This window comes from Pygocentrus nattereri, chromosome 1 (genome assembly GCF_015220715.1).
Source record: "Pygocentrus nattereri isolate fPygNat1 chromosome 1, fPygNat1.pri, whole genome shotgun sequence".
NCBI classification, from domain to species: Eukaryota; Metazoa; Chordata; class Actinopteri; order Characiformes; family Serrasalmidae; genus Pygocentrus; species Pygocentrus nattereri.
This window is the reverse complement of record NC_051211.1, coordinates 5,391,615-5,417,246: the sequence shown is the minus strand read 5'-3', so window position 1 is coordinate 5,417,246 and position 25,632 is coordinate 5,391,615. Positions and strand designations below refer to the sequence as shown.

Genomic DNA, 25,632 nt, shown 5'->3' with positions numbered 1-25,632 from the left:
TAAAAATCAGTTTTAGGCCAAAACCTTCGCAATACTATCTTAAAACAGTGTCTCAGACCTGAGGCATCATGTTTATAACCATCTCATAATAACTTTCTATGAGGGAGCTTTAAGAGATATTAAATGCTTCAGGCGTCTGGTTCCTTAAGTTTCATGTAAGGCCAGTCTACAGTCTAATTACTTTTTAAAAAATGTATTACTTATGATTTAATGATCTTAATTATTTAATATTGAGAGAGTTTGAAAAATTTGGTAGAATTCCCCTTTAAATAATGTTTTTTCAGATGTCAGTCTTTAATACAAAGATTTTAAAAATTCAAGTTAACATCAGAGACTGTTTTTATATATATATATATATATATATATATATATATATATATAATGTGTGTGTGTGTGTGTGTGTATATGTATATATATATATATATATATATATATATATATATATATATTTTTTTTTTTTTTTTTTTTTTTGGTTATTATTATTTTTTTAAGCTTAATATCAGCCAGTTTATTAGTTAACTGATATATTCAGGTCATAGCCTGTATAACCTTCAGTGTAACATACAGCAACCACTACATTCCAATAGATTTGTACTTTTAAGATCATCAGAATTGCATATCTATTTTCTTAAATGTTACTGTATATCGCGCACGCTAAGCCACTTATCCTTCTGAGTTATGGGGGGAGCTGGTGCCTATCCCAGCAGTCACTGGGTGAAAGGCAGGTTACAGGCTGGACAGGTCACCAGTCCATCGCAGAGCCTGTATAGCACTATATACCAAATTCCAGACTTCAGTGAAAGCAGCTAAAAGTTTCTTGAGTTTATTTGTCTGTTTTGATATCTCTCCTTTCCAGGCAAAGTCCAAGTAAAGAGCTCGGACATACAAGTTGGAGACCTCATCATCGTCGAAAAGGTTTTCATACCCTTCTCAGTTTCTCCCTTGCCCTTTGTTCATGCTATCAGCATAGGGCTAAATGTCAAGCTATGTGATCTGTTGCATGAAATCCTGTCATTCTTTTTTGTTGTGCATCATGTTTCTCACCGATGGTGGCTGGTTCTCTTTAATTGCTTGTGGGGCATATGACCTTGCTCAATTATTCAGAAGCCACCTATGCTATAGTAAGACTAAAGTTACTTTACTGTGATGCCGCACATGTAGCCTGGAAAGTTCATACATGCTTACATGTCATAACATAGCTTAATATATGCTGCAGATTACTGATAATATTAAAATGAACGACATGTTAATTGCATGTTAAGTAACATCTGCATAAGGTCGAAATGTTTGCAGCACATGTTAAATGAGGTAATTTGTTATAATGCTCATTGGCTTATATTTGAAATTCTAATATTGTAATAATGATTCTTATATGATCTGTTGCACTGCAGTGTGAGTTTATATCTGGAGTGCCTGCATTAAGGTGCTATGTGTCTTGTCATTTTGTCGTACAGAATCAGAGAGTTCCAGCTGACATGATCTTTCTGAGAACTTCAGAGAAGACGGGTATGTTCAGGTCTTGTGTTTCAGGATCTCAGTCATTACATACTTGTTCAGTAATGTATTCGATTATGTGGTTAATCTGGAGGTTGTTGTAGAACAATTATCGTATCAAAATAGCATTAGGAGGTCAAAATGTGATTCGTGATGATCGTTAAACATGCCAAATTAATGAGGGTGCCAACCAGGTCACTTCAGAAAAATAACAGCAGTACCTCGTTTAAAAAGTGCTATTAAAAACTCACTGCCTTCTGTCTGCTCTAAATCTAATTAAAGGATCCATGTAATGGAAAACGGAATTTTCTTTGCCCTTTTAAACTAAATATTTGATTTAATAATCAAAAATCCAAACTGTGTGATTGTTTATATTTTGTAAGATTAACATAATTTGAGTGGGGGGGATACAAAAATATGCTATATGCCGCGTGTGTGTGTGTGTGTGTGTGTGTATATAGTTATATAGATATATATATATATATATATATATATACACACACACATACACTCTCTCTCTTTCACCGGCCACTTTATTAGGTACACCTGTTCAGTTGCTTGTTAACACAAATAGCTAATCATCCAATCACACGGCCGCAACTCACTGTATTTAGGCATGTAGAGGTGGTCAAGACAACTTGCTGAAGTGCAGGCCGAGCATCAGAACGGGGAAGAAAGGGGATTTAAGGGGCTTTGAACGTGGCGTGGTTGTTGGTGCCAGACGGGCTGGTCTGAGTATTTCAGAAACTGCTGATCTGCTGGGATTTTCACGCACAACCATCTCTAGGGTTCACAGAGAACGGTCCGAAAAAGAGGAAACATCCAGTGAGCGGTCAGTTGTGTGGATGAAAATGCCTTGTTGATGTGAGAGGTCAGAGGAGAACGGGCAGACTGGTTCCAGATGATAGAAAAGCAACAAGAACTCAAATAACCAACCAAAATTAGAATTTAACAACCATTTGTCTCTGTGTTTTGCACACTGTGGAATTGGACCTCTGCATTTAACCCATCTGTGCAGTGAAACACCCACATACATGCACACTAGTGAACACACACACTAGCGGGGGCAGTGAGCACACTTGCCCGGAGCAGTGGGCAGTCCTATCCACGGCGCCCGGGGAGCAATTGGGGCTTAGGTGTCTTGCTCAAGGGCACTTCAGTCATGGACTGTCAGCCAAGGGGATCGAACTGGCGACCTTCCAGTCACAGGGCTGGTTACCTAACCTCCGGATCATGACTGCCACCAAAATCTCTGAGGAACGTTTCCAGCACCTTGTTGAAAGTGTGCGACGAAGAATTAAGGCAGTTCTGAAGGCAAAAGGGGGTCCAACCTTTTACTAGCAAGGTGTACCTAATAAAGTAGCGTGTGTGTGTGTGTGTGTGTGTGTGTATATGGCTGTTGTCGGAATAAAACCTCCACATTATACCTTCACATTATTTCAAAACCTGAAAAACGTCAAAAATTGAGATACGGGGTTCGATTTTCTGCTGATATCAGTGATATGCACAACATTTTCAAAACAAAACAAGTAAACTAATGTAAACAAGCTGCAAAACTTACCATTTACTCATTACATACATTACTGTTTTCATGATGTCATAAAAAAAATTTCCACTTATTCATCCTACAGCAGGCTAGCCCCGCCCATTCACGCATTCGCCCAGCCTGAACTGAGGCACAGTACACCCAATCAGAACAGAGCATATTTATATATTACTATTCTTATAAGCACAAACCAGCTTAAATAAAAACAGCCTGTTGAATCCTAGGGGATACAGAGAGGTTGGAACATAGTTTTAAAAAGTGCAGTGAAAAAGAACTGGATTTAGAGATGATTTATTTGTAATAATTACTCCGTATTGGGGACGTTTTCTGACCCCCAGTACCTTTTAGTATTAAAATCATTCTGTCAGCGTTGGCTAGAGCGTCACTGATAGTCTTTGTATTATAGCCGTGCATATCGCTGCTCTCTGAAGAAAACTCCATATGTCCACATTTGTTGTTTTTCAGTTTTTGATGTAATTTGAAGATGCCTATTGCTCTTTACATTGCATTTAAATTTCATTAAGAATGGGTGAAAAATGTCAAAGAACGACTTGAAAAGATGTCTGGTTCCATTGACTTACATTAAAAGTCTTTTTTTTTCTTTTTCCTGTGAAGTTATCATTTTGGACATACAAGGTTTTCTTCCGACAGCGATTTACATTCAGTTGCTAAATTAAAGGCGACTGCAATGCGAACACCTTTGCTAAATGATGACAATGTGAGCTCCTAAATGTCAGTGTAGAGTAATGGGAGCTATATGTTATATTGGGGTTATAGCTGTTCCATCAATCTTTCATAGGGAGAGTGTCCTGATGTGAGCAGCTTTAGTGAAGTCAGATACTTCAAGTAACCCGAGTTTGCTACTGATTCATGACTTGACATGACTTACACTAGATACGGTGACCTGCTTTGGGCTGTTATCCGTTTCTTATTATCAATATGCATTTTAAAAAGCCGTCAGGAAATAGCTGTCACTGTTTCTTATTTCTGTTATGCAGCATATTATAATGGCTTCTTGCTTTGCCAATATGTGACATTGTACCTTAGAAACTGAAAGGCGTGTGGAGAGTGATTATTGATCACTTGCTTCTTTACTGCGGCTACAGGCTAGTCCTTAAGGGATCTATAACCTGTGTCCTTTGCCCTTCTCTGTCCATTCTCTGCACTGTAACCTTGTCAGGATTTTGATTGTAGTCCACACAGTCTTAGGCCATAAGCCTTTTCACATAAGTCTCTCTCTGTAGGTCAGAATTTGAGGACTTCACAAGGCTTGACGTTTCTTCCACTTTAGAGTCAATATGGATCTGTGTCGTTTTGTAGAACTGTAGAGAAAACGAGGGAATTAATTGAACTGATGAATGTCTGAATGTGTTGTGTGTTTTTCAGGAGCGTGCTTTATCAGAACAGACCAGCTTGATGGAGAAACAGATTGGAAGCTCAAGATGGCTGTAGCCTGCACTCAGAGGCTGCCTGCATTGGGGGTATGTATCTGTGACCTGCAACAGTGGTCCACACAACTTTTTCTTCAGCCCAGCCCAAGTGGTTGTTTGTTATTGTAATATTATATTATCATATTTTGCATTTTTTACATGGCTTATTTTTGTTCTCTGATGACCATTTACATTTAGGGCATTTAGTAGAAGCTCTTATCCAGAGCGACTTACAATTTGGTCATTTTACACAGGGAGGCCAAGGTGGTGTTAGGAGTCTTGCCCAAGGACTCTTATTGGTATAGTGTAGAGTGCTTCCCCTGGTAGGGGATTGAACTCCAGTCTACAGCGTAGAAGGCCAAGGTGTTAACCACTACACTAACCAACCACACATTTATTACGTTATGTGGGTTTATCTACCAGAAATAGCCACATTTCATTTTTACACTACCAAAAGAACAATGCTTCACGTTGATTCACGCGGATCATCCAGAGGTAAACAATCATGACTGCCAACGAACGCCAGTCGTTCCCAGAGCTTTCAGCTTCATCTTCACCACCATCGCAGGAGCCATCATGAAGCTTCAATGAGTGACTGCTGGGCTCATCAGCCAGAATCTGTTCAAGCTCACCGTAAAAAAACGTTATTCGGCCACAGCCGCTTCTTCGGTTTGCGTCTTTAATTATTTAAACTTTGCTTTCAGACCCTAAACTTTCCTTAGCGCTGCAGCCTCGTTCTCCTGTGGCCGTGTTTGTGATTTCTTTCAACCCAGAGTGATTTGGATAAGCCTTTTCTAGTTTTTGATACAGAAGCATCAGCCTAGATGTTTGAGGTCTCAGCAACGTGAAATTATGACGAATGTTGAGTTGGATTGACGTAAAAGTTGCGTGAATTCCTGTCTGGCTGTTCAGGCCGAGTCGCATTGCCGCAGATTGGATACGGATCAGATTTCAGTACCACACATGAAAGCGTCTTAAATCAGAAGTGAAAATGTCAGATTCAATGCGTTTTTTGCTGTTTACACTGACACACAGACACACACATGAGGATAGATCGGACCTGGACCACTTTTACCTGCTGTGTAAATGTAGCCTTTTTTCCCTTCCTCTACATTATCTGAACACAGCAACTGTCCTTTATATGATGTGAATATTTTTCAGGATAAACGGACCAATATAGATGCTCTACAGTTACTTCGATTACATTAGCTTACGTTAAAAGTTAGGAACATTTTTGCATTGTACTGTAAAGTCAATGTAAATAATATTGTAGTTATAATTTTATTATTATACAGCTTCAGTGTGTAAATGAGATCTGCTTTGATTCGTGCCTCATTCAAAAAGCACTCAGAGCCGTAACGTTCCCTTGAAGTGGAGATAAACTGTCATAGGCTATATTCTATAGGAAAATGTGTTGTTTTTCGTGGCATCACAAAGACGGCCAATTCAAATGAGCTGATTTTGCATCTTAGTTTCCATAATGTTGGCTGCATGGACTGGGAAGCGAACAGTACTTTAACACGTCTGTGTAACACATCATACTTAATTGATAGCAAATTTAATAGCTGATGTATTAGCTTTACTAATAAGATTTCATTTTGAAGTTATGTACTGATACTTATTGGCATGTTCATCATTATAATGCTGGTGCTTAGAAGCCAACATCTTTATACAGAGACGAAGGTAAAACTAACTGTCGTGGTCAGCCTGATAATTAAGAGTACTAAAAGTAACTAAGCTAACTTATTACTGTTTATGCACTGCAAAGACTCATGTACTGATACGATATAAAAGACGTTCTGGTCATATATTAGGTTGCATTTTTGTCGAAATGCACAAAATTAGAGGGTACGCAAACTTTCAAGCAGCACTATGTAATATCAAGTCAAGTCAAGAGGCTTTGATTGTCGTTCCATCTATCTACAAGTACACAGTGGAGTGAAATTACGTTCCTCCAGGAACATCACGGCACAACAAGGAACACAAAGTACAAAGAGTGAACGTGCAGACATCAAACAAAAAATTAAGCTAGAAATAATAAATACGACAAATTAAACAGACACTAGACACAGTAAACAGGCAGGACAGTGCAGCAGCGATACAGCACTCACTCTGGACATGAGGTCGTGGAATAAGGTGCAGAGATGTTTAACATGCTGTGATCTGTGAGTCACGCAGTCAGATGACAGACATAAACACAGCAGTTACTGAGGTAGAAAAACCTGAGTAGAACAGTGAAAACAGTGTTAGCAGCAATGATCCTAACAGTGCAAGTAGAGCATCAGAGGAGTTGTGAGTGTGGAGTATGGGGGTGGGGGGTGGGGGGTGAGGGTTAGCTCAGTCCTTGTGAGTTTAAACCTGATTGCTTGAGGAGCAAAGCTGTTGCAGAGTCTGGCAGTGGTGGCACGGATGTTCCGGTGCCTTCTCATAACTATAGAGCAGGGGTCTTTAATTAAAGTTCAGTAAGGTCCAGTTAGAGAAAGTTTCCACAAGGAAAGGTCCAGACCGTCATAATGTCTACCTTGCATCATAGTAGGAATATCAGCATCTTATACAGTCAACAACTGAATGTCAAATCAAATAAAGTACATTTCAGTCATATTTCAACAACATTTATTATCAGTTTTCAGTTTTTAATCTGGCTCGCTCTCTTCCAACTGCCTCGTCGCTCCCGTGTGGGCATCACTCAGTCGAGTCTCAGTGCTCATCATAATGCACAGGTCTGATTGGCTGAGTAGCATCACATGATATTACCAGCACATCTGATTGGTCTGTGAGTATCATGGGCTGCTAAAGCTACTGTAAAGGCTAGAAAAGCTACGCCGATGTAATCAGGACCACCCTGTCAAATTTAAATAATTCTCCAGTTTATCGGTTATAAATCCAGGTCTGCATAGGACAGCGTCTGGATCCAGACTCGGGTCACTGTCGCCCTCTGAGTGCTATAGATAAACCCAATAAAATACAAACGGTGTTGAATATTTTGGATTTTGAGGTTAGGAATATTATAAGATTTCATTCAGAGTAATCTGTGGATCTATGCTTTAATTTTGGTCATTTAAAACAAAATTAAATTTCTCAAAACAAGCAAAATCTGATAGTAGAGCAAGACATTTTAACGGATAAACATCCAAGTTGTCTTTTTTTTTTTTTTTTTACAGTGTATCTACGGCTAACGCCAGTCTCAGGGTGCTCAGAGGCGTGGTGTGTAATAAGGATGTGCTTCCATGTCAAGACAAATTTAGTTTGGGTTTTTTGATTCATTTTAAATATTAAGTGTATATTTGTTACGATTGGCAAAGCGCAGTGTGGCACCAAAATGCCCACGCATGTGCACTTCATGACCGCTGTCATACACTAGCGGGTGGAGAAACCTAAACAAGCTGCTGCACACACGTCTTTTCAGTCTTGCCCTTTCCAGAGCTCTCCTGAAAATAGAGCTTGAAAGCACTTAACCATCGCTCATCTAGATGTTAGCACCGCGGGTGAATCAGAACAGCTGAAAAGGCGCCTCGGGTCGCCGTCGCTGTCGCTTTGCGTGGTAACTCTATCGCAGCGGCCCACGCTCTCTTCCTCCATCGGACGCTCACCTTGTCAGGCTCATGTTTGATATCAGCGTGGATCTGATTCGCAGGCCAGAGCGTTTGTTACACACGGGCCGGTAACTTTACCCAAAGAGACAACCGGAATCTGTCAAAGCGACTGTCTTCTCCGTACCATCCGGGTGGAGATGACACCCGCCCAGAGCACGAGTTCAGATTTGTATTTGTCTTTCCGAAACCACTTAATGTGATCACAGAATTAAAATTTCAGCAACTCATTGAATGATTGCTGCGCTGAACGACCAGATAGGGTTCCCTGTGGCCTTGACGGTTAAGTATTCTAAAGCTGGACGTCTGTTCCCTGCTGTTAAACACTAATCGATGCTTGGGCCTTTTTGTAAAGGAGAATTAGAAATTATTTGGTCTTAACTTCCTTAGTAACATTTTACTTTTGCATTGCTTATATTCATAGATAAGGCTTATTAGACTGTCTGGCTATATAAAACCTGGGGGACGGTGTTTGGTAAGTTTACTGAGCCCTGTTTACTAGCCTAATGCTGTTCTATATGGTATGGTATGGAGTTAAGATGTAAACAAAGTTATTCAGAGTAGTTTGGTGTGAAATGCTTCGTTTTAGAGAAACTTAGCAAGTCAGAATTGTTCACAGTAGTCTTGGTAGGAACCAGACATCTAAAGAGAAGAATGCTTCGAAAAGCTCCCCCATAGAAAGTTAAGCTAAGATAGTCCCACAGCGGGGAAGTTCTCAGTGCTACAGCAGCAAAGAAAAGAGTAACAAGAAGAGAATTAATAAGCAAGTAATTAACCTTGAAACTTTTACAGTTTTTTTACTTGTTACTTTATACACAATATATATAATACTAAAAAAAAAGATACAAATATAAACTCTATCTTTCACAAGAATCAACCATATAAAGGATTATAAATAAATCTAAAATATTCACACTGTAAGGATATTTTACCTGGAGGTATTTTATGAATGAAGTTATTACATGAAATGGTTATAAATACACTGACATCTGACACATTGTTTTATAATGATTTTGAAAAGGATTTTTGTCCTAAAATGTATATTTAAAATCCATTTGTGGCAGAGAGGTACATTCAGGGCGAAATAGTCCCCAAAGAAAACTTCTTTTGTGAGATTTCAGACTTTTATCATTAAAATTACCTATAAAATTCAGACGACGTGTTCACAGGTTCACTCGTGTTTTTGAATGGTAAAAAAAAAAGTCTTTATTTGTGTTGAAGACACTGGGAAGAAATCTGAGTCTTAAGTGAACCACTTCACACCAGACCACTCGGAATGACTTGGTTTACATCTCAACCACTGATTTATGCCGAATTTGAAAAACACCTTTAACTGGAAGTTGTGTTGTTAGTTCGTTTGGACCCGTTTAACGTTAATCTTAGCCCTGATTTGAATGTCCGGTCTGTGACACTTCAGTCTTGGTTATCTAAAGAAATTACACAAATACTTTATCCTGATTGTCCTGATAACGTTACGGGACCTCCAGCAGTAAAACGAGTCCAGCTTGAATAAGGCATCAAGTTTGCCACAGGGCAGTGCTAGTTTTCATGTGCACTAACATTACTTGTGTATGTGTGTCGTTTTCTTTTTTTTCTGCAGGATTTGTTTTCCATCAGTGCGTATGTCTACGCTCAGAAGCCCCAGCTGGACATTCACAGTTTTGAAGGGAACTTCACCAGGGTGAGTGTGTGCTGTTTGTTCAGACGCGCTCACGTCTTTTGTGTGAAACCTTAACAGAAACCTTAAGTGCATTAAAGGGGAACTCCACCGATTTTGCAAAATTACGCAATCGTTCAGAGCGGTTCGGTGTGAAATGCGCTGTTCCAGAGTTTACCGAGTCATAATAGTTCACCATTATAGTACTAGGAACCAGACGTCCGACACGTTAAATGGCTCCAACAGCTACATCCCGTTAAGTTATTACACTGAAAGGTTATGAATGCCTTGCTCGATACCTGAGACGTTGTTTTGTGACAGTTTTGTTATACAATTTTGGCCTAAACTGTAATTTTATTGTGAAGTTTTACTCCGGGATTACTTCCGTGTTTCCTCTCAAAACCGCATGTCGACTGAGATCAATGTGCAGCCTAACAGGCTTTTGTTGTGACGCCAGGAACAGCTTTCATTTACAGTTTATTTTTACTGTTTTCTTACCTATTTTGGAAGATGGCAGAGTATGTTGAGGGCTTCGAGGAGGTCAGTTTCCAAAATGTTGTAGATCCATATCAGTTTGAACCAGAAAACACAAAGGAGTTGCAGCAGTTTAATAGAGAGAGAGAGAGAGAGAGAGAGAGAGAGACAGAGAGAGAGCGATAGAAAGAGAGAGAGACAGAGAGAGAGACAGAGAGAGACAGAGAGAGACAGAGAGAGACAGAGAGAGAGAGAGAGACAGAGAGAGAGAGACAGAGAGAGAGAGACAGAGAGAGAGAGACAGAGAGAGAGACACAGAGAGAGAGAGACAGAAAGAGAGAGAGAGACAGAGAGACAGAGAGAGAGAGAGAGACAGAGAGAGAGCGATAGAAAGAGAGAGAGACAGAGAGAGAGAGAGACAGAGACAGAGAGAGAGAGAGAGAGAGAGAGAGACAGAGAGACCGAGAGAGCGATGGAAAGAGAGAGAGACAGAGAGAGAGCCTAAAGGGAGAGAGAGAGTGAACATGCCGGCACAGACGCAGAGCAATCCAGGCCGAATGGAAAGTGCTGGTCTCAACCAGTTTATGAGGTAAGATAGCGAAATAGAGAGTTCTTTTTATTTATTTTTAATTTTTTTGCTTGGCCCACATTATTTTGCAGTAAGAGGCATTCCTAAAAAGACATGCACGGTGGAGAGGTGCATGCAGGGCGTTGTAAAGGGAAAACGGTACCAAAGAAGACTTTATACTTATTTTTTATATACAATACTTTTTTCAGTTACAGAGTTTTACCATTATCACCATGACACATTAAAACTTACAAGACACACAAGTTCACTGGTCATTTTGGATAGCTGATAAAATATTTATATATATGATATTTTTAGTGTCAGACATGCGGACGTCTGGTTCCTAGTAGTATAATGGTGAACAATTTTGACTCTGCAAATTTCTCTAAAGGCGCATTTCACAGCAAACCACTCTGAATGACTTTGTTTACATCTAAACCATTAAATGATTAATTAAGCAAAATTGATGGACTTCCCTTTTAAGGGTGACGTATGCAAAAGACCATCTCTCCTGCTTGACTGGCATGTATTGTGCCTCATTCAGAAAGCAGTCAGGGCTGAAACACTCTTTAGAACTTCAGTGTGAATGGACTGGGTGTAAACTGCTGTAGGTTTAATGGTTTTTCATGACTTTGCAAAACCAGTGAATTCATAGCAGGCTGTTTTTGCAGGTAGTTTCTGTGTAAAGGCCGAATGGGCCGGGAAATGAATAGTACATTTTGAAACGTTAACAGTATTTGCATACTGCATTAAACCCTTTTTATTCCAAAAAAGTGTTTAGTTTTACACAGCATGGGCCCTTTAATCAGTTGGAACATAGTTCATTCTTTATCGATGATCATGAACACTCTCGTTTGCATAATGGTTAATTAGAGGGTTCCTGGAATCGTTTCTTGTGATGGAGATGACCTCACAGGCCTGCATTGCACCTCCCAGCTCCCTGGCTGAGCAGAGCTCCTTATTAACAGCAGATTAGTGCTGAGAAAGACAGGGGGAGAGGGACCCCCCACACAAAGCTTGTCTTTGTGTGGAGTCTTCACTCTTGGCCACACAGCAGGCGGAGGACGAAGACTTCCTCTGCTGACTCACTCTCCTGAACCCGTATGTAAAGGGCGGGTCCGGGATCAGACCCTTCCTGGCCACATCAGTAGAATATAAACGGTGAACGCTGACCCTCAAGCAGCGCTTAAGGTCAGATCTCCTTTTTTGAATATCCTCCTTCGAGGTTCACAGAGCTCCATCACAGCTCACCCAGTTTTCATATGAAGAGATTTTTAGCATGGATAGCTGCCTGATATTTGTAGCAATGTAAAAAAAAAAATTCCTCGAGACCACCGGTGGCTCCAAAACGCACTTCATCATGTTCTCCATAACTTTCATGTTCCATAAGCTCCATTCAGAAGCTGGGCGTCGTGTGAGGCTGTAGCTCTTCTCTCCAGTCTAATAGACGGTGATGTCATTTTAAACCCTTATAATAAAAGAAGCTGAACTTTGTTTTTCTACTGAAAGTCGACCCGTTTTTCCCCAAATCTGGGCTGTAAACTATAAACAGACGGCGTCTCTTCAGTGATCTGCTCTGGAAACATCACTTTTAGAAAATAACACAAAGAGCGTCTGAGATTTTTGGCTTTCAGCAGTAAATTGTGAGCGTATAGAGATATGTGGAGATCATAAAACACACGTTCTGTTCATTTGAGGGGAACTTTTACCAAAAAAATATAAAATAAATAAATAAATATATCCATTTATTTCATGCAGTAACCGAATCATTTTCCTTATGATTTGGTCAAGTGAATTCAGATGGACAAACCAAAATATACCCTGGTGGGTCGCAGGTTAAAAGAAGAGTTTTGTCAAACTTGCTTTTGTAAGTCATTTTCAACCTTGCATGGTCTTCACCAGGGCATAATACTACATCCCCGTCACAACATAGTACAACATAGTTTCTTTGAGTTACTGTGAATTATGAGTGAGTATTTGGAAATATTAAAGGGCCCATATCCTGCATTTTTATTTCTTTCTTTTATCTGAAGTTTGCTTATAACATTTATGTGGGTTTATGCACCAAAAACATTCATAATTTGTGCCATTTTTATCTCTTGGAGTTCAACAGGCTTTCTTGCCTTTAAGACGGATGTATGTAAATTAGCTCTATTCTGATTAGCTGCCCTTTGTTGTGCCTGATTCAAAAGGCAGACTGGGCTGAAACGCTCTAGTGTGAGTGGGCGGGGCTAAACTGCTGAATAGGTGGAAATGTGTCAGTGTTTTCAGTGACATAACAAAAACAAGGAATTCAAATCATTTGCATCTTATTTTCCATGTATGGACTGTATGGACTGGGCGGTGAATGGTGTGTTCTGAAACTTGCTAATATTGTTTACTTGCTTTATTTTGAAAAGGTTTGCCTACTACATCAGCCTCTTATTAAAAAAAAAGTAAGGGAAATTTGATTTTTCATGATCAATCAATCAATCAATCAACTTTTATTTTGACTGGGAAGTACATTGAGGGCAACCCTCATTTTCAGTGTAGCTGAGCATTTACAAAAACAGGGATTGACATGACAAAGAAAATAATAACTACATTTAATCATTTTAAATTAAAAGAAAATGTAAAATAACAGTGAATAAAAGATAAAAGTAGATAAAAATAAAACTTGAGGTTTAAATGATAAGAGATTAAGATCAAAAGAAGATAAGAGATTAATAAAGTAATAATACAAATTAAAAAGTAATGATACAAAACTATTAAAAATAAAATGAGAAAAAGAAAGAAAGAAAGAAATAAAGACCTAAGAGAAGAACTAAAACAAGAAATAGAAGTTAAGAATAAATAGGATGAAGTAAAACAGGTGCAGGCCGTCTGAAGGTGGTTCGATATTAAAAGTTTAAAATGACTGAGTGACGCCAGTGAGCCGAGTTTTAGTGTGTCCTGTAGTGAATTCCAGCTGGTGCTGTGACTAAAAGCAGATTCTCCCAGTTCAGTAAAAACTCTTGGTACCTGGCAGCTGATCCAGTTACTAGAGCGAGTCTGATAATTACTGTTATTTGTATTCATCAGTGAAGTGATGTATTCTGGCAAATGACCGGAGAGTGTCTTATAAATAAAACTCAACCATGATACAGGCCCTAAAATAAAAATAGCTGACATAAAACCACAATTTATGTTTTAATTAAAGCTTTGTACTGAACCGTTGACCTCAGTACCGATCCTGGGATTCTACAGATTTCTACAAACAGAAAGTGTGGCTGTGGCTTAATCCACATTGTGAATGTGAAGTGCTGAAAGTGGGTATATTTATCGACCACAGTAGATTACAGACTGACGTCAATGACATGCATACAGAATGGAACTTAGGCAGCCAATCAGCGCTCTAGATTTTAGAACATGCATGCTTTTTCCCAAGAGAGTTCATTTCATTGTTTCACATGTTCTGTTCTTTGTAAGATGGACACATGGGAGCCTATATCTTACTACTTTAGAGGCAGGCATTTCAATGGGAATCCCTGTACAAGTCAATGGTTGAGAGGTAAACAAAGTCATTCGGAATGGTAGGAATTTCACTGTAGAGAAACTGCTGACTTGTTTACAACGAGGATGTCTACAACACAAATGGATCACTGCTGTCAGAAGAAAACCTCGTATTTTTGTCGGTTTTCAGGTTTTGACACCATTTGAAAGTGCCTGTTGCCCTTTACATTGTATGTACATTTCATGATGAATGGACCAGAAGAACCTGCCCAAAATTACATGGAAAAAAGTCAGTTTCCTCTTACTTTTAAGAGTAAAGTAGGTTTTTTTTTTCTTCCCCTGTGAAGTTACGCTTTTGGAGATACAAGGTTTTCTTTTGACAACAGTGATATACATTTTATTTACTATTCAAAATGGCCAGTAAACCTACACGTCCTCTTGAGTTTCATGTGTAATATTTATAAAATAGTTGTAAATCTGAAAAATTCTGCCTCACGACACCCTCCCTGTGCTTTAGTCCAGAACTTTCTTAAAGCAATAGTAAAACAGTATCTCAGACATCAGGCAGTATACCTCTTACTCACCAGGGTAGATTTTGGTTTTTCAAATCGTAAGGCAAATTATTCAGTAACTGCATGAAATAAATGCACATTTTTATTATTATGTTTTTTGTAAAAAAAAAAACAAAAAAAAAAAAACAGAATATGTGTTTTATGATCTCCACATATCGCTAAATGCTTAAAATTTACTGCTGAAAGCCAAAAATCTCCGGCGCTCTTTGTGTTATTTTCTAAAAGTGATGTTTCCAGAGCAGATCACTGAAGAGACGCCGTCTGTTTATAGTTTAGAGCCCAGATTTGGGGAAAAACGAGTCGACTTTCAGTAGAAAAACAAAGTTCAGCTTCTTTTATTATAAGGGTTTAAAATGACGTCACCGTCTATTAGACTGGAGAGAAGAGCTACAGCCTCACACGACGCCCAGCTTCTGAATGGAGCTCATGAAATATGAAAGTTACGGAGTGAAGAATATTGTGAGGTGTGTTTTGGACCCACTGGTGGTCTCAATGAGTTGAAAATCTCAATGAACTTTTTTTTTTGTAATAACTTTCTGAGAGGAAGCTTTCAGGGTTGGTAAACCTTTCAGATGTCTGGTTCCTATCACCACAACTGTGAACAGTTCTGTCTCTGAAAGTTTCTCGACAATGGAGCATCACAAAAACACTCAGAATGCCTTTTGTTTACATCCCAACCATTTAATTATGCAGACATTTAGCAAAATCTGTGAAGCACAAAATGTAGAACAAAAAAACTTTTAAAACTTTTTTTTTACAAATTATTTTGTTTATTTTCTATCTTTTGAAGAAAAATCGTTGGACTACCGCATACCTTACTGTTGCACTTAAAACATTCACTGTGTCCTGTATCAAAATGTTGACATGGCATTTTTTTGACACAGACTGCTAAACTGTGACTGCACAGCAGTGATGCCTCATTGTCCTTGCATTAGTCTGAATGTCATTAGCCATCCACCCCCCCATAACCTTCCTTTATGGTGTATTTTTCTCTCTCCGTAGCTTTGAGCATAAGCAGTATGGGTTCTGCTGAGTTGTCATAGTTGTCATATCAGACAAGTCATTCGATCTGTAACCTAAACGACCCCTGATGCTTTCTCATCATACGTCTGCATTTAAGAGCTACGTGTGTGTTATATTGGTGCCGTGCAAGAAAACCTTTAGCTTTGCCCTTTAATCATCCTTCATGTTGGGACATCTGGTGTGAGTTAATAATAAGCATGAGCACATTTTGAATAAAATTGGGCAAAATGTCCAGAACGTTTCTTGACTATACAGACGAGTGAGGAAAAGCCTGAATGAGTGAAGAGACAGGCTCCGTCCAGAGGCTTACAGACAGGTGTCCTACATGATTCATTCAGGCAGTTAACATCCTATTATGCTCTGTGGCATGTATAAAAATACAGAACAGAGCCAGGTGACCTCAATTTGGGATCAAGAGGGACTTTGAAAGAGGGTTTATTATTGGGGCAGGAGCTTCAGTCTTGAAGACTGACACCTACATAAAGATCTGTGGAGAAGACATCAGTAAATAGGGGAGGAATTTGTGTACAAATGCGGACGTTCAATTAACGTGATGCTGGCACATCGTTATGTAAGGAAATATTCAGTAAATAAGGCTGTTCCTCAGCTGACTGAGTGACAGTGTAGGACGTGATCAGTCAGTCTACAACCACATAGAGAGAGAGGTTAAATTATAGTTGAAGTGCATTAACACCTCATTACAAAGACGAATGCAAGGTGGTCTAAAGCTGCGTTCACATTACAGGCCTCAGTGCTTAAATCCGATTTTTTGCTCAAATCCGATCTCTCTGACATGATGGTTCACACTTGTTTAGGTAACTAACTCAAATCGGTCATTAATGTGAATGAACCGGCGTCCTGAAATGACCCTCATGACCTCAAGACATTAGACTAAATTTGTATGTCTTAATAAGTGAAATTATCTTAAACATAGTCAGACCGACTGACCGACCGACCGACCGACCGACCTTTTGCATACAACTGCACGTCCAGAGTAACTGGAAGGAGCAATACTGAAATGCGAATGCTCATGATATAAAATACAGCTTTATAATGAAGAATTAACATTGATTATTACACAATTTTTGCAAAAGTAATATAAATATACTCATACATTTCGACCGACCTTCACTCATCCCAAAGGAAATGTAGCATTATGAGACTGTTGTAAAAATATTAAAACATTAACTCATTTCTAGACATTGTTGCTTGTTTTAAGTAATTTTATCTTATGAAAGTGTCTTAATCCCTTGGCACATAATTTACTTGTGTCAAGCATTATAAACAGACCAGTGGACCAAGACTCTTTCACTAGATAAAATAACTTAAACAAGTAAAAATAGAATTAATATTTAAATAGGTTAAATAGCCTTATAATATTCTTATAGTGGTCTCATAATGAAAAATATTAGATATATTAAGTAAAATGGTACAAATGTTTTCACTTGTAGAGATATTTTTTTGCAGTGTGGCACTTTTTTACAAGGAATAACTACACAGCTGAATTTCAGATGAGGAGAAGAAATTTGAAATGTATGAGTAGATTTAAGTAAGTGATACTTTTTTTGATCCCACAAACGGCGAAATTCCACCTCCGCATTTAACCCATCCGTGAAGTGAAACACCACATACACACTAGTGAACACACACACTAGGTGGCAGTGAGCACACTTGCCCAGAGCGGTGGGCAGCCCAATCCACAGCGCCCAGGGAGCAGTTGGGGGTTAGGTGTCTTGCTCAAGGACACCTCCGTCATGGACTGTCGGCTCTGGGGATCGAACCGGCGACCTTCCGGTCACAGGGCAAGATCCCTAACCTCCAGCCCACGACTGCCCCCAAAAATTTATATTACTATTGCAAAAATTGTGTAATAATCAATGTTAATTCTTCATTATAAAGCTGTAAAACGCTTATGATTTTATATCATGAGCATTCACATTTCAGTATTGCTCCTTCCAGTTACTCTGGACGTGCAGTTGTATGCAAAAGACGTTTTGTTGGGTTTCTTCTTGAAAATAAGTCAACATGCCCTCTACAGAGAACTTATTTAAATACAGGATTTTTTTTGTGAACTATATATATATATATGCTGAAATTAACGTATTGGTGAAATATAAAACAAATACAGAATGTGTCATAGTAAGCAGTAATTGCATTAAACAGCGTGTTCTCTGTAGAGGATGTGTGGCACTTATTTTCACTTAAAATACACAGCACTTGGAATTTAACCAGGGACACTTGCACTTCTTCATACGGCAGTATACATGCTTTACTTTGTGCTCTCATCTAAAAGTTTCATTGATTAGCTTGTTTTCCACATCAGGACTTTTTACCTTCGCTTGTTTTTTCCTTTAGGCCCGCTGTGCTTTAGTCTGTAATTTCCAGTAACACCATGCAAGCACGACAGAATCCGGTGCTCATTTAGCTGGACAGAACTGCGGCATCAGTGAAGCCTTGTCATCTGACAGTGGAAGATCACCACATCTGCTGAGCAGATAGAGACGGCGTGAATGAGATGAACTGTGTGTGTGTCTGTGTGGGCCTCATTTTCACTATATATCATAAAACCTCTGTCACTCGCAAATTACAGACCACCTGACCACAGCACGTTGTGTGGACAGATTAATTTAAAGATGTAATTTCAGTTCCTGCTCCTAATTTATGAAGTACTCATTTCCTAACAAAGGAAACTGATGTTCTCCAAGACCTTTTCAACTTAAAATCTAACTGATCCTCCTCACAGTGGAGGTAAACATCCATAGTGCATCCAGTGTGTTAGTGTGTGTTGTGCAGGTCTGAGTGGATCAGACGCAGCAGTGCTGCTGGAGTTTTTAAACACTGTGTCCACTCGCTGTCCACTCTATTAGACACTCCTACCTTGTCGGTCCACCTTGTAGGTGTAAAGTCAGAGACGACAGCTCATCTGCTGCTGCACAGTTGGTGTTGGTCATCCTCTAGTCCTTCATCAGTGGTCACAGCACGCTGCCCACAGGACGCTGTTGGTTGGTGGACTATTCTCAGTCCAGCAGCGACACTGAGGTGTTTAAAAACTCCAGCAGCACTGCTGTGTCTGATCCACTCATACCAGCACAACACACACTAACACCACCACCACCACGTCAGTGATACTGCAGTGCTGAGAATGATCCACCACCCAAATAGTACCTGCTCTGTGAGGGTCCATGGGGGTCCTGACCACTGAAGAACAGGGTAACAGAGTATCAGAGAAACAGATGGACTACAGTCTGTAACTGTAGAACTACAGAGAGCAGCTATACAGTAAGTGGAGCTGATAAGATGGACAATGAGCGTAGAAACAAGGAGGTGGTCATAGTGTCATGTGTTTATTATTTAAGAGCTTTGGCAGTTTGGTAGCCACTTTTATTAGTTTTTGTAAAATCTCATTGATTGGAATATTCTGAACTCTGGAGATATGCAAGATCCAGTCCATCAGTCTAGCTGAACTTCTCCTTGAGGCGGCTTTCTGGAGACTGCACGTATCTTTTAATCTTTTTTGCGGTCATTTTGGTCACCTTCAGTATGATTCCTACTTGCTGTGTGAAAGTCTCCCAACCTGTGGTACTAGTGGGATGCATTTCTCATCTTTGTTTTTTCTTCTTAGTTAATCCTCCAGCGTGATGCATAATTTTGATTTTTATTTATTCTCTCCTACAGGAGGACTGTGACCCTCCCATTCATGAAAGTCTGAGCATTGAGAACACCCTTTGGGCGAGTACTGTGGTGGCATCTGGTGAGCAAACCATATTGTGTTCCGTTTTCACGTACGCCAACCTTTGGCTCACATCAGCGTACAAGAAGAAACGTTCACACTGACCACTTTTCACCCCTTTTTGACCATAAAATGATCTGAAGGGTCTGTGAAATGCTTAGTATAGCAAATGTCTAAACCGAAATCTAACAAACCTCTTCTGTAAACAAATGGCAGAAATATAATAATAATATTTGTTTAGAACCTTTCATACATTAAAAATGCAGCTCAAACTGCTGCACACTACAAAAAAAAAACGACAGAGGAAGAAGAGAAGAAAGGGATATATTAATAATTACAATTCAGAAGCACACATTTTCATTTTTTAAAACAATTTAGAAAGAGCCTGATGGACGTTTATAGGTAACGTGTTCCAGATCTTTGGTGCAGATAAACAAAACAGCACTAGATGATCTTAAAATATGATCAATGATCAAATCTATCAGCACTCAGAAATGTATGAAGTAGTAAGGAATGACGTTGCTTTTTAACAGCCCTGCTTGCAATACATGGAATGATAAAGTTACAGACTGGCCTGCATTGACCTAGAACTGTTACCGTTTGTTGAATCATGTGAACGAAAAACATCTGTGATTGGTTAGAGACTCTTTCACGTTAAATTTCAGAGGCCACGGTTCTGCCAAACGATTAACAGAGAGTTTGTACAGTGTAAGCGAAATCTGCTTCTCTCTGTTGATTGTCTTCTAAGGGACGATGCAGGTGGCTCTGATATGTTTAGCTTGCATTTCCACGGGAGATTCTGATTTTCACTAGAGATCACTCAGCCTGAAGACAGGGAAATATGATGAGCTGTTAATGGGAGCTGAAGTGTCTGTTGATACAACTTCTCCCAGAAGCACGGGTCTCAGATCAGCCTTGCTACACTTTCACTGCCATCTACAAGGGTCGTGAAGCTGGAATCTGATCCCAATAGAGCAGTAGCCAAGCCGTTCCCCTAAGGCCCCCCTACTAGTGTTAGCGATCACCTTTTCATTGATCTGTGGTCGTTCCTCGTTCGGTTCTCCTGGGCTTTCTTCTAGACCCCACCCCACCACCCCTTGGCATGTCCTTGATCAGAGTGCGTCCTTCCTTCTCTTCTCACGCCGCGCTCAAACTTAGACACCTGACATCATCCTTTATTCCACGCAGACTCAACACGAGATCCCTGCAGGTGGAAGGAGATATCCCCAGCAGTCCTGCTTCATTAACATTCTAAATACAGAACTCCGGTGTTTTCGCCAAAGATAAAAGTGGTGCCAGTGAAGCCGAGTGATGCCGTATTACATTGTTTGTTTGTTTTTCAGTGTTTTTTCAAAACATTGTTTCCTCTTTTTTATGATTTATGGATTTCGGCCTGTTCTAAGCTAACAAATGGTTTCTTTTTCTGAAGAGTGTGAAATGATTTGACATGGAAAGGCTGAGAATAACCTTTTTGATCAACTCTCATGTATTAGTAGGGATAGATGGATGGATTGGATTGATATGGTTCTATGTAGAACCATATGAAGCACATTCTCAATTGAACTGTAGAACCCTTTCATAATGCAAGGAACCCTTGAATCACAGAGTCTGCTTTGAGTGTTCACTTGTGAGTGTTTTCTTTACTAAAGAACCTTTGAAGAACCACTTTTTAAAGTGTGTAGATTGCAGCATTGCAGCATCAAAACTACTGCCAGTTAATTATTGTAACTTTACAGATTTTTTTTTTTTTTGTGTACAAATACTATTTCTGTTTAACAATTTAAATACTGCACTACACTAAATCCAATTAAACAGGACTAATTATGCTCTCTTGGCAATGAAAAAGCACTACCACTATTGACCGTACCTACAATGCTCAGAAAAGTATATATCATTTGAACTGCTCCTATTGTTAACCCTAGTACTAAGGTACAGTTCAAGGTGTCAGACGCAGAGAAAAATAGATGTTTGGCCGTAGATCGCGCCACACGTAAGGACTCTGGTGTGTTGGGAAAGGTCCTTTCTCATTTGGCTTGATACTGATGCCACATGTTTCATCTGTTATTCGTTTACCTTAATGATTCTGCCAATTACCAAGCGGCAGTATCGATCAGACTTTATTAAACAGCATTGTAATGGTTGATTTCTAAGAGAAAGACATATTAAGTCATTTGTTTCTGGTGTAGCATCTGGGGCAAGTGTTACTTTGTGGTGTGCTGAATAAAATCAATTTTCTATTAGCTAATTGAAGTGTGTTATTTAACTCCTGGTGCCCTTTCTCGTTCTCTTTCCCACAGGTACTGTAATAGGTGTTGTCATATATACAGGAAAGGAGACCAGGAGCGTTCTGAACACATCCCAGTCGAAGAACAAAGTGAGTTCCTCGTTGTGTTTTTGAACATGTTCAGAAATGAGCTTGTTTGTAGATGCGCTGTATCCAAAGGTTATGTCCAAAGGTTTGTAGACCCTGGCTTTTTTTTTTTTTAATGAAATCAAGAGTATTCGTTAGGGCTGGGCAATTAATCGAGAAGTAATCGAAACCAATTACATTGGTTAATCCTTTCTCCACTCTGTGTGTTCATGTACTGTCCCCTTTAAAAACTTCATACCACGTGTAGTCATGTGACTCCACCACGTCCAGTCTGCCACATGGTAGCTAAGGCAGGTAAAAGTGGCCCAAACCTGATTTTCTCACCAAATCCGATTTTTTTGTTTGGCTGTTCGCAACATCTTTTATATGTGATCTGTATGTAACGTCAATCTGAACAGATCAGCTCCTAAACTGAGCCGCGTGCGCAAAGGAGCAGCTTCATGTGGCTCATCCAGAGGTAAACAGTCATCACTGCCAACGAACACCCAGAGCTTTCGGTTTCATCTTCACCAGCATCTTTTGAGCCATCGCTGATGGACAGCTGGGCTCATCACCCAGAATGTGTTGGAGCTCGCCGTAAAGGTGGTGCAGTCACTTCTTTGGTTCGTGTCCTCAGATTCTTTAAACTTTGCTTTCAGTTATTTAACTGTTCTTTGGCGCTACAGCCTCGTTCTCCTACAGCCGCGTTCGGCAATTTCTTTCAAAATCTCTTCGTGCAGGGAGGTTTTTTTTCGAGGAGTCTCTTCCAATGTTTGCACAGAAATATCGCCTGAAATGTTTGAGATCTCAGCAGCATGAAATTATGACGAATGTCGAGTTGGGTTGACATAAAAGCCGCTTGAGTTCCGATCTGGCTCTTGAGACGATGGTCAGTAATGTATCGCTGTTGTCGTATCAAAACCTCGTATCTCCAAAATGGTGACTTTACAGGAGAAGGAAAAAACCTACTTTACTTTTAATGCAAGTCAATGGAACCAGATTTTTTGGATTTTGGGTCATTTCTTTTGGTCCATTCCTCATAAAATTTACACGCAATGTAAAGGCCAACAAGCATTTTCAAATGATGTCAAAAACTGAAAAGCGACAAAAATGGAGATACGAGGTTTTGTCCCGACAGCAGCGATGTGCAGAGTATATTTACAATACAAACCTTGTCAGTGAACTATGAGGGCAAAAAAACAAAATAATTGTTCATTAATCATAATCAAGATAAAACATTCAATTAATTGTCATTTTGAGGTCATATCGCCCAGCACTAGTATTCAGAGAGTTTGTCCCCCTTTGCAGCGTTGCTACAGCAACAGCCTCAGGCTAAAGACTTTAGGCTAGACGTTGGAACATTACTGTAAGGATTTGATTGCAGCTGCATCAGCATTAGTAAGGTCAGAGTCTGATGTTGGATGATTATTTCTGGATCACAGACTACACTTTTCTTAATTATTACAAAACCACATGAGCAATTATTTTCTACAGTTGTTCCCTTTTGCTGTCATATGTTTACATCACTACAAACAATTCTTTGGGTTCAGACAAATTCGCCTAAATAAAGAAAGCAAACAGCCCGTTTATTGACGCACGTTATGGGTCTTAGGAAAACAACAAAGAATCTAATACCTGCTGGTGCTGGGACAAATTCTGAGGAAGGCGACGAGTAATGTTTGTTTATTTGATGTTTTTATGAATGCCTTTAGGGGGCAGCAGCAGTTTGTTTATTGGAGCTCAAGCTGTTTCTGTCATCAGGAGCTAGTAAATATAATCAGACCATTTTAGGCTTTGTACTTTAATGCAACCCTGTTTCCAAAAAAGTTACGACATAGTGCAAAATGTCAATAAAAACAAAAAGGCAATGATGTGCAAATCATGTAAACCTTATATTTAATGGAAAATAATATAATATAAATAATATAAACATATATGCCCATTTTGAATTTGATACCAGCAAAAAAAAATATTTTATTTATTTGTTTGTTTGTTTGTTTGTTTGTTTGTTTGTTTATTTGTATATAAAACTTATGATCATGACGGGCCTTTTGCAATCACCACTCCAACTCATCCTGAAGGTATTGGATGGAGCACCATCATCTCATTGAACACAGTTCCTCTGCTCTCGCCACTTGGCGTTGTGTAGGGTGACCTTAGATTCATGAGCGGCTGCTCCAGAGCATCCTGTTCTATTAGCGATGCTTTTCTGTCGAGTTTATAGAAGTGATATTTGAACAATGGGATGCTTGTGTCAGGATTAGGTACACGTGAAAGCTTATATCGCAGAATGAAGGTTTAACTCGGGAACGAAGTCAGTTGTAAAAGCAGCGTGTAAATGTGAAGTAATGTTTAAATGTAGGGCAAAATAAAATGCGATTCCACGTAAAACAGCTTTGACCTACGACCTGAAGAGAGAACAGTGAGCTTGCTTTGGACCGGAGTCAGTGATCAGTCTTTCTGGACAGGTGTTTTGTCTTTGGCTTTAGTGATAGATTTGGACATGTCTCTGCAAAAGGACAACCGGAGATGTTAATTAATCTAGGGGGAAATGTGGTGACCTTGGAAGTGAATAACATTTTTAGCAAAGTAAAATCCCACCAGGTTCTCCTGAACGATGAGTTCTAATTCTAAATTGAAAAAGGGCACAATGATACAAAGTTTATATATATATATATATATATATATATATATATATATATACACACACACACACACACACGGTATTGTGGAAAATCTTAGGCACCCAAGACACATTTTCAAAATTTATTAAATGATATTATTTATATTAAATTTACTAAGAAAAGTGTCATTATTTCAATATATGTATAGAATATTAATTAATAATCATATATATATATATATATATATATATATATATATATCAAATCAAATTTATTTATATAGCGCTTTTTACAACTGATGTTGTCACAAAGCAGCTTTACAAAAATGGGAATCTTTTTTATATATATATATATATATATATATATATATATATATATATATATATATATATATATAGCTGTTGTTGAAAGAAAACCTCTTATCTCCAAACTGGTAACTTTACAGGAGAACAAAATAACCTACTATATTGTTAATGTAAGTCAATGGAACCGTATTTTTTCCGAGTCATTTTGAGTCGGGTCCTTTAGTCCATTCATCATGACATTCATATACAATGTGAAGGATAACAGATATTTTCAAATTGCATCAAAAACGTCTTTGCACTTAGACACCTATATAAACCTTTAGTCTTTGAACACAAGTTTATGCTTGTTCATTTTGTTAATACATAAAAAATATTAAACATTTTATACTATATTATACCTTTTATGGTGGCTTCCCTAGGCTTGCAGCACCAGCCTAACCATGATTTTTAACCAACATTTTTCCATTGAATACTTTTAAATCTGCCATATTTTACAGCATGTTGTGATTTTAAAGGTTTTAAACATGAAATCATTCTGGACTATTTTATTTATTTAACTTAGTTACTTTTTAAAATAGTTTATGTGTGTTTGGTTGAACAGTCACACCAATTGACATTTTTAAACTTTGCAAGGAATCACTGCCTAAAATGAAATTTTATTTTGATGCACCCAAAACATCATATTTGTATAAAGAAGGGATTGTAAAGTAGCGTGATGTCTATTTATTACATTTTTAATAGTGGACTTGCCATACCATTTCATTGACCCGTGTATGTACTAGGGCTGAACGATTTGTG

General features: G+C 38.8%; 1 protein-coding gene across 2 annotated transcripts in view; it reads left to right on the top strand.

The window, feature by feature from the left end:
• The window catches only part of atp9b (ATPase phospholipid transporting 9B), an 87,471-nt gene that overhangs the window by 16,851 nt on the left and 44,988 nt on the right, over positions 1–25,632 (top strand). For both annotated transcript variants that reach the window (XM_037539321.1, XM_037539328.1), the window contains exons 6-11: positions 857–915; positions 1,455–1,506; positions 4,427–4,521; positions 9,661–9,741; positions 19,501–19,576; positions 21,853–21,929. In XM_037539321.1, coding sequence (XP_037395218.1) covers positions 857–915; positions 1,455–1,506; positions 4,427–4,521; positions 9,661–9,741; positions 19,501–19,576; positions 21,853–21,929 — 440 coding nt within the window. The remainder of the gene's footprint in view (positions 1–856; positions 916–1,454; positions 1,507–4,426; positions 4,522–9,660; positions 9,742–19,500; positions 19,577–21,852; positions 21,930–25,632) is intronic.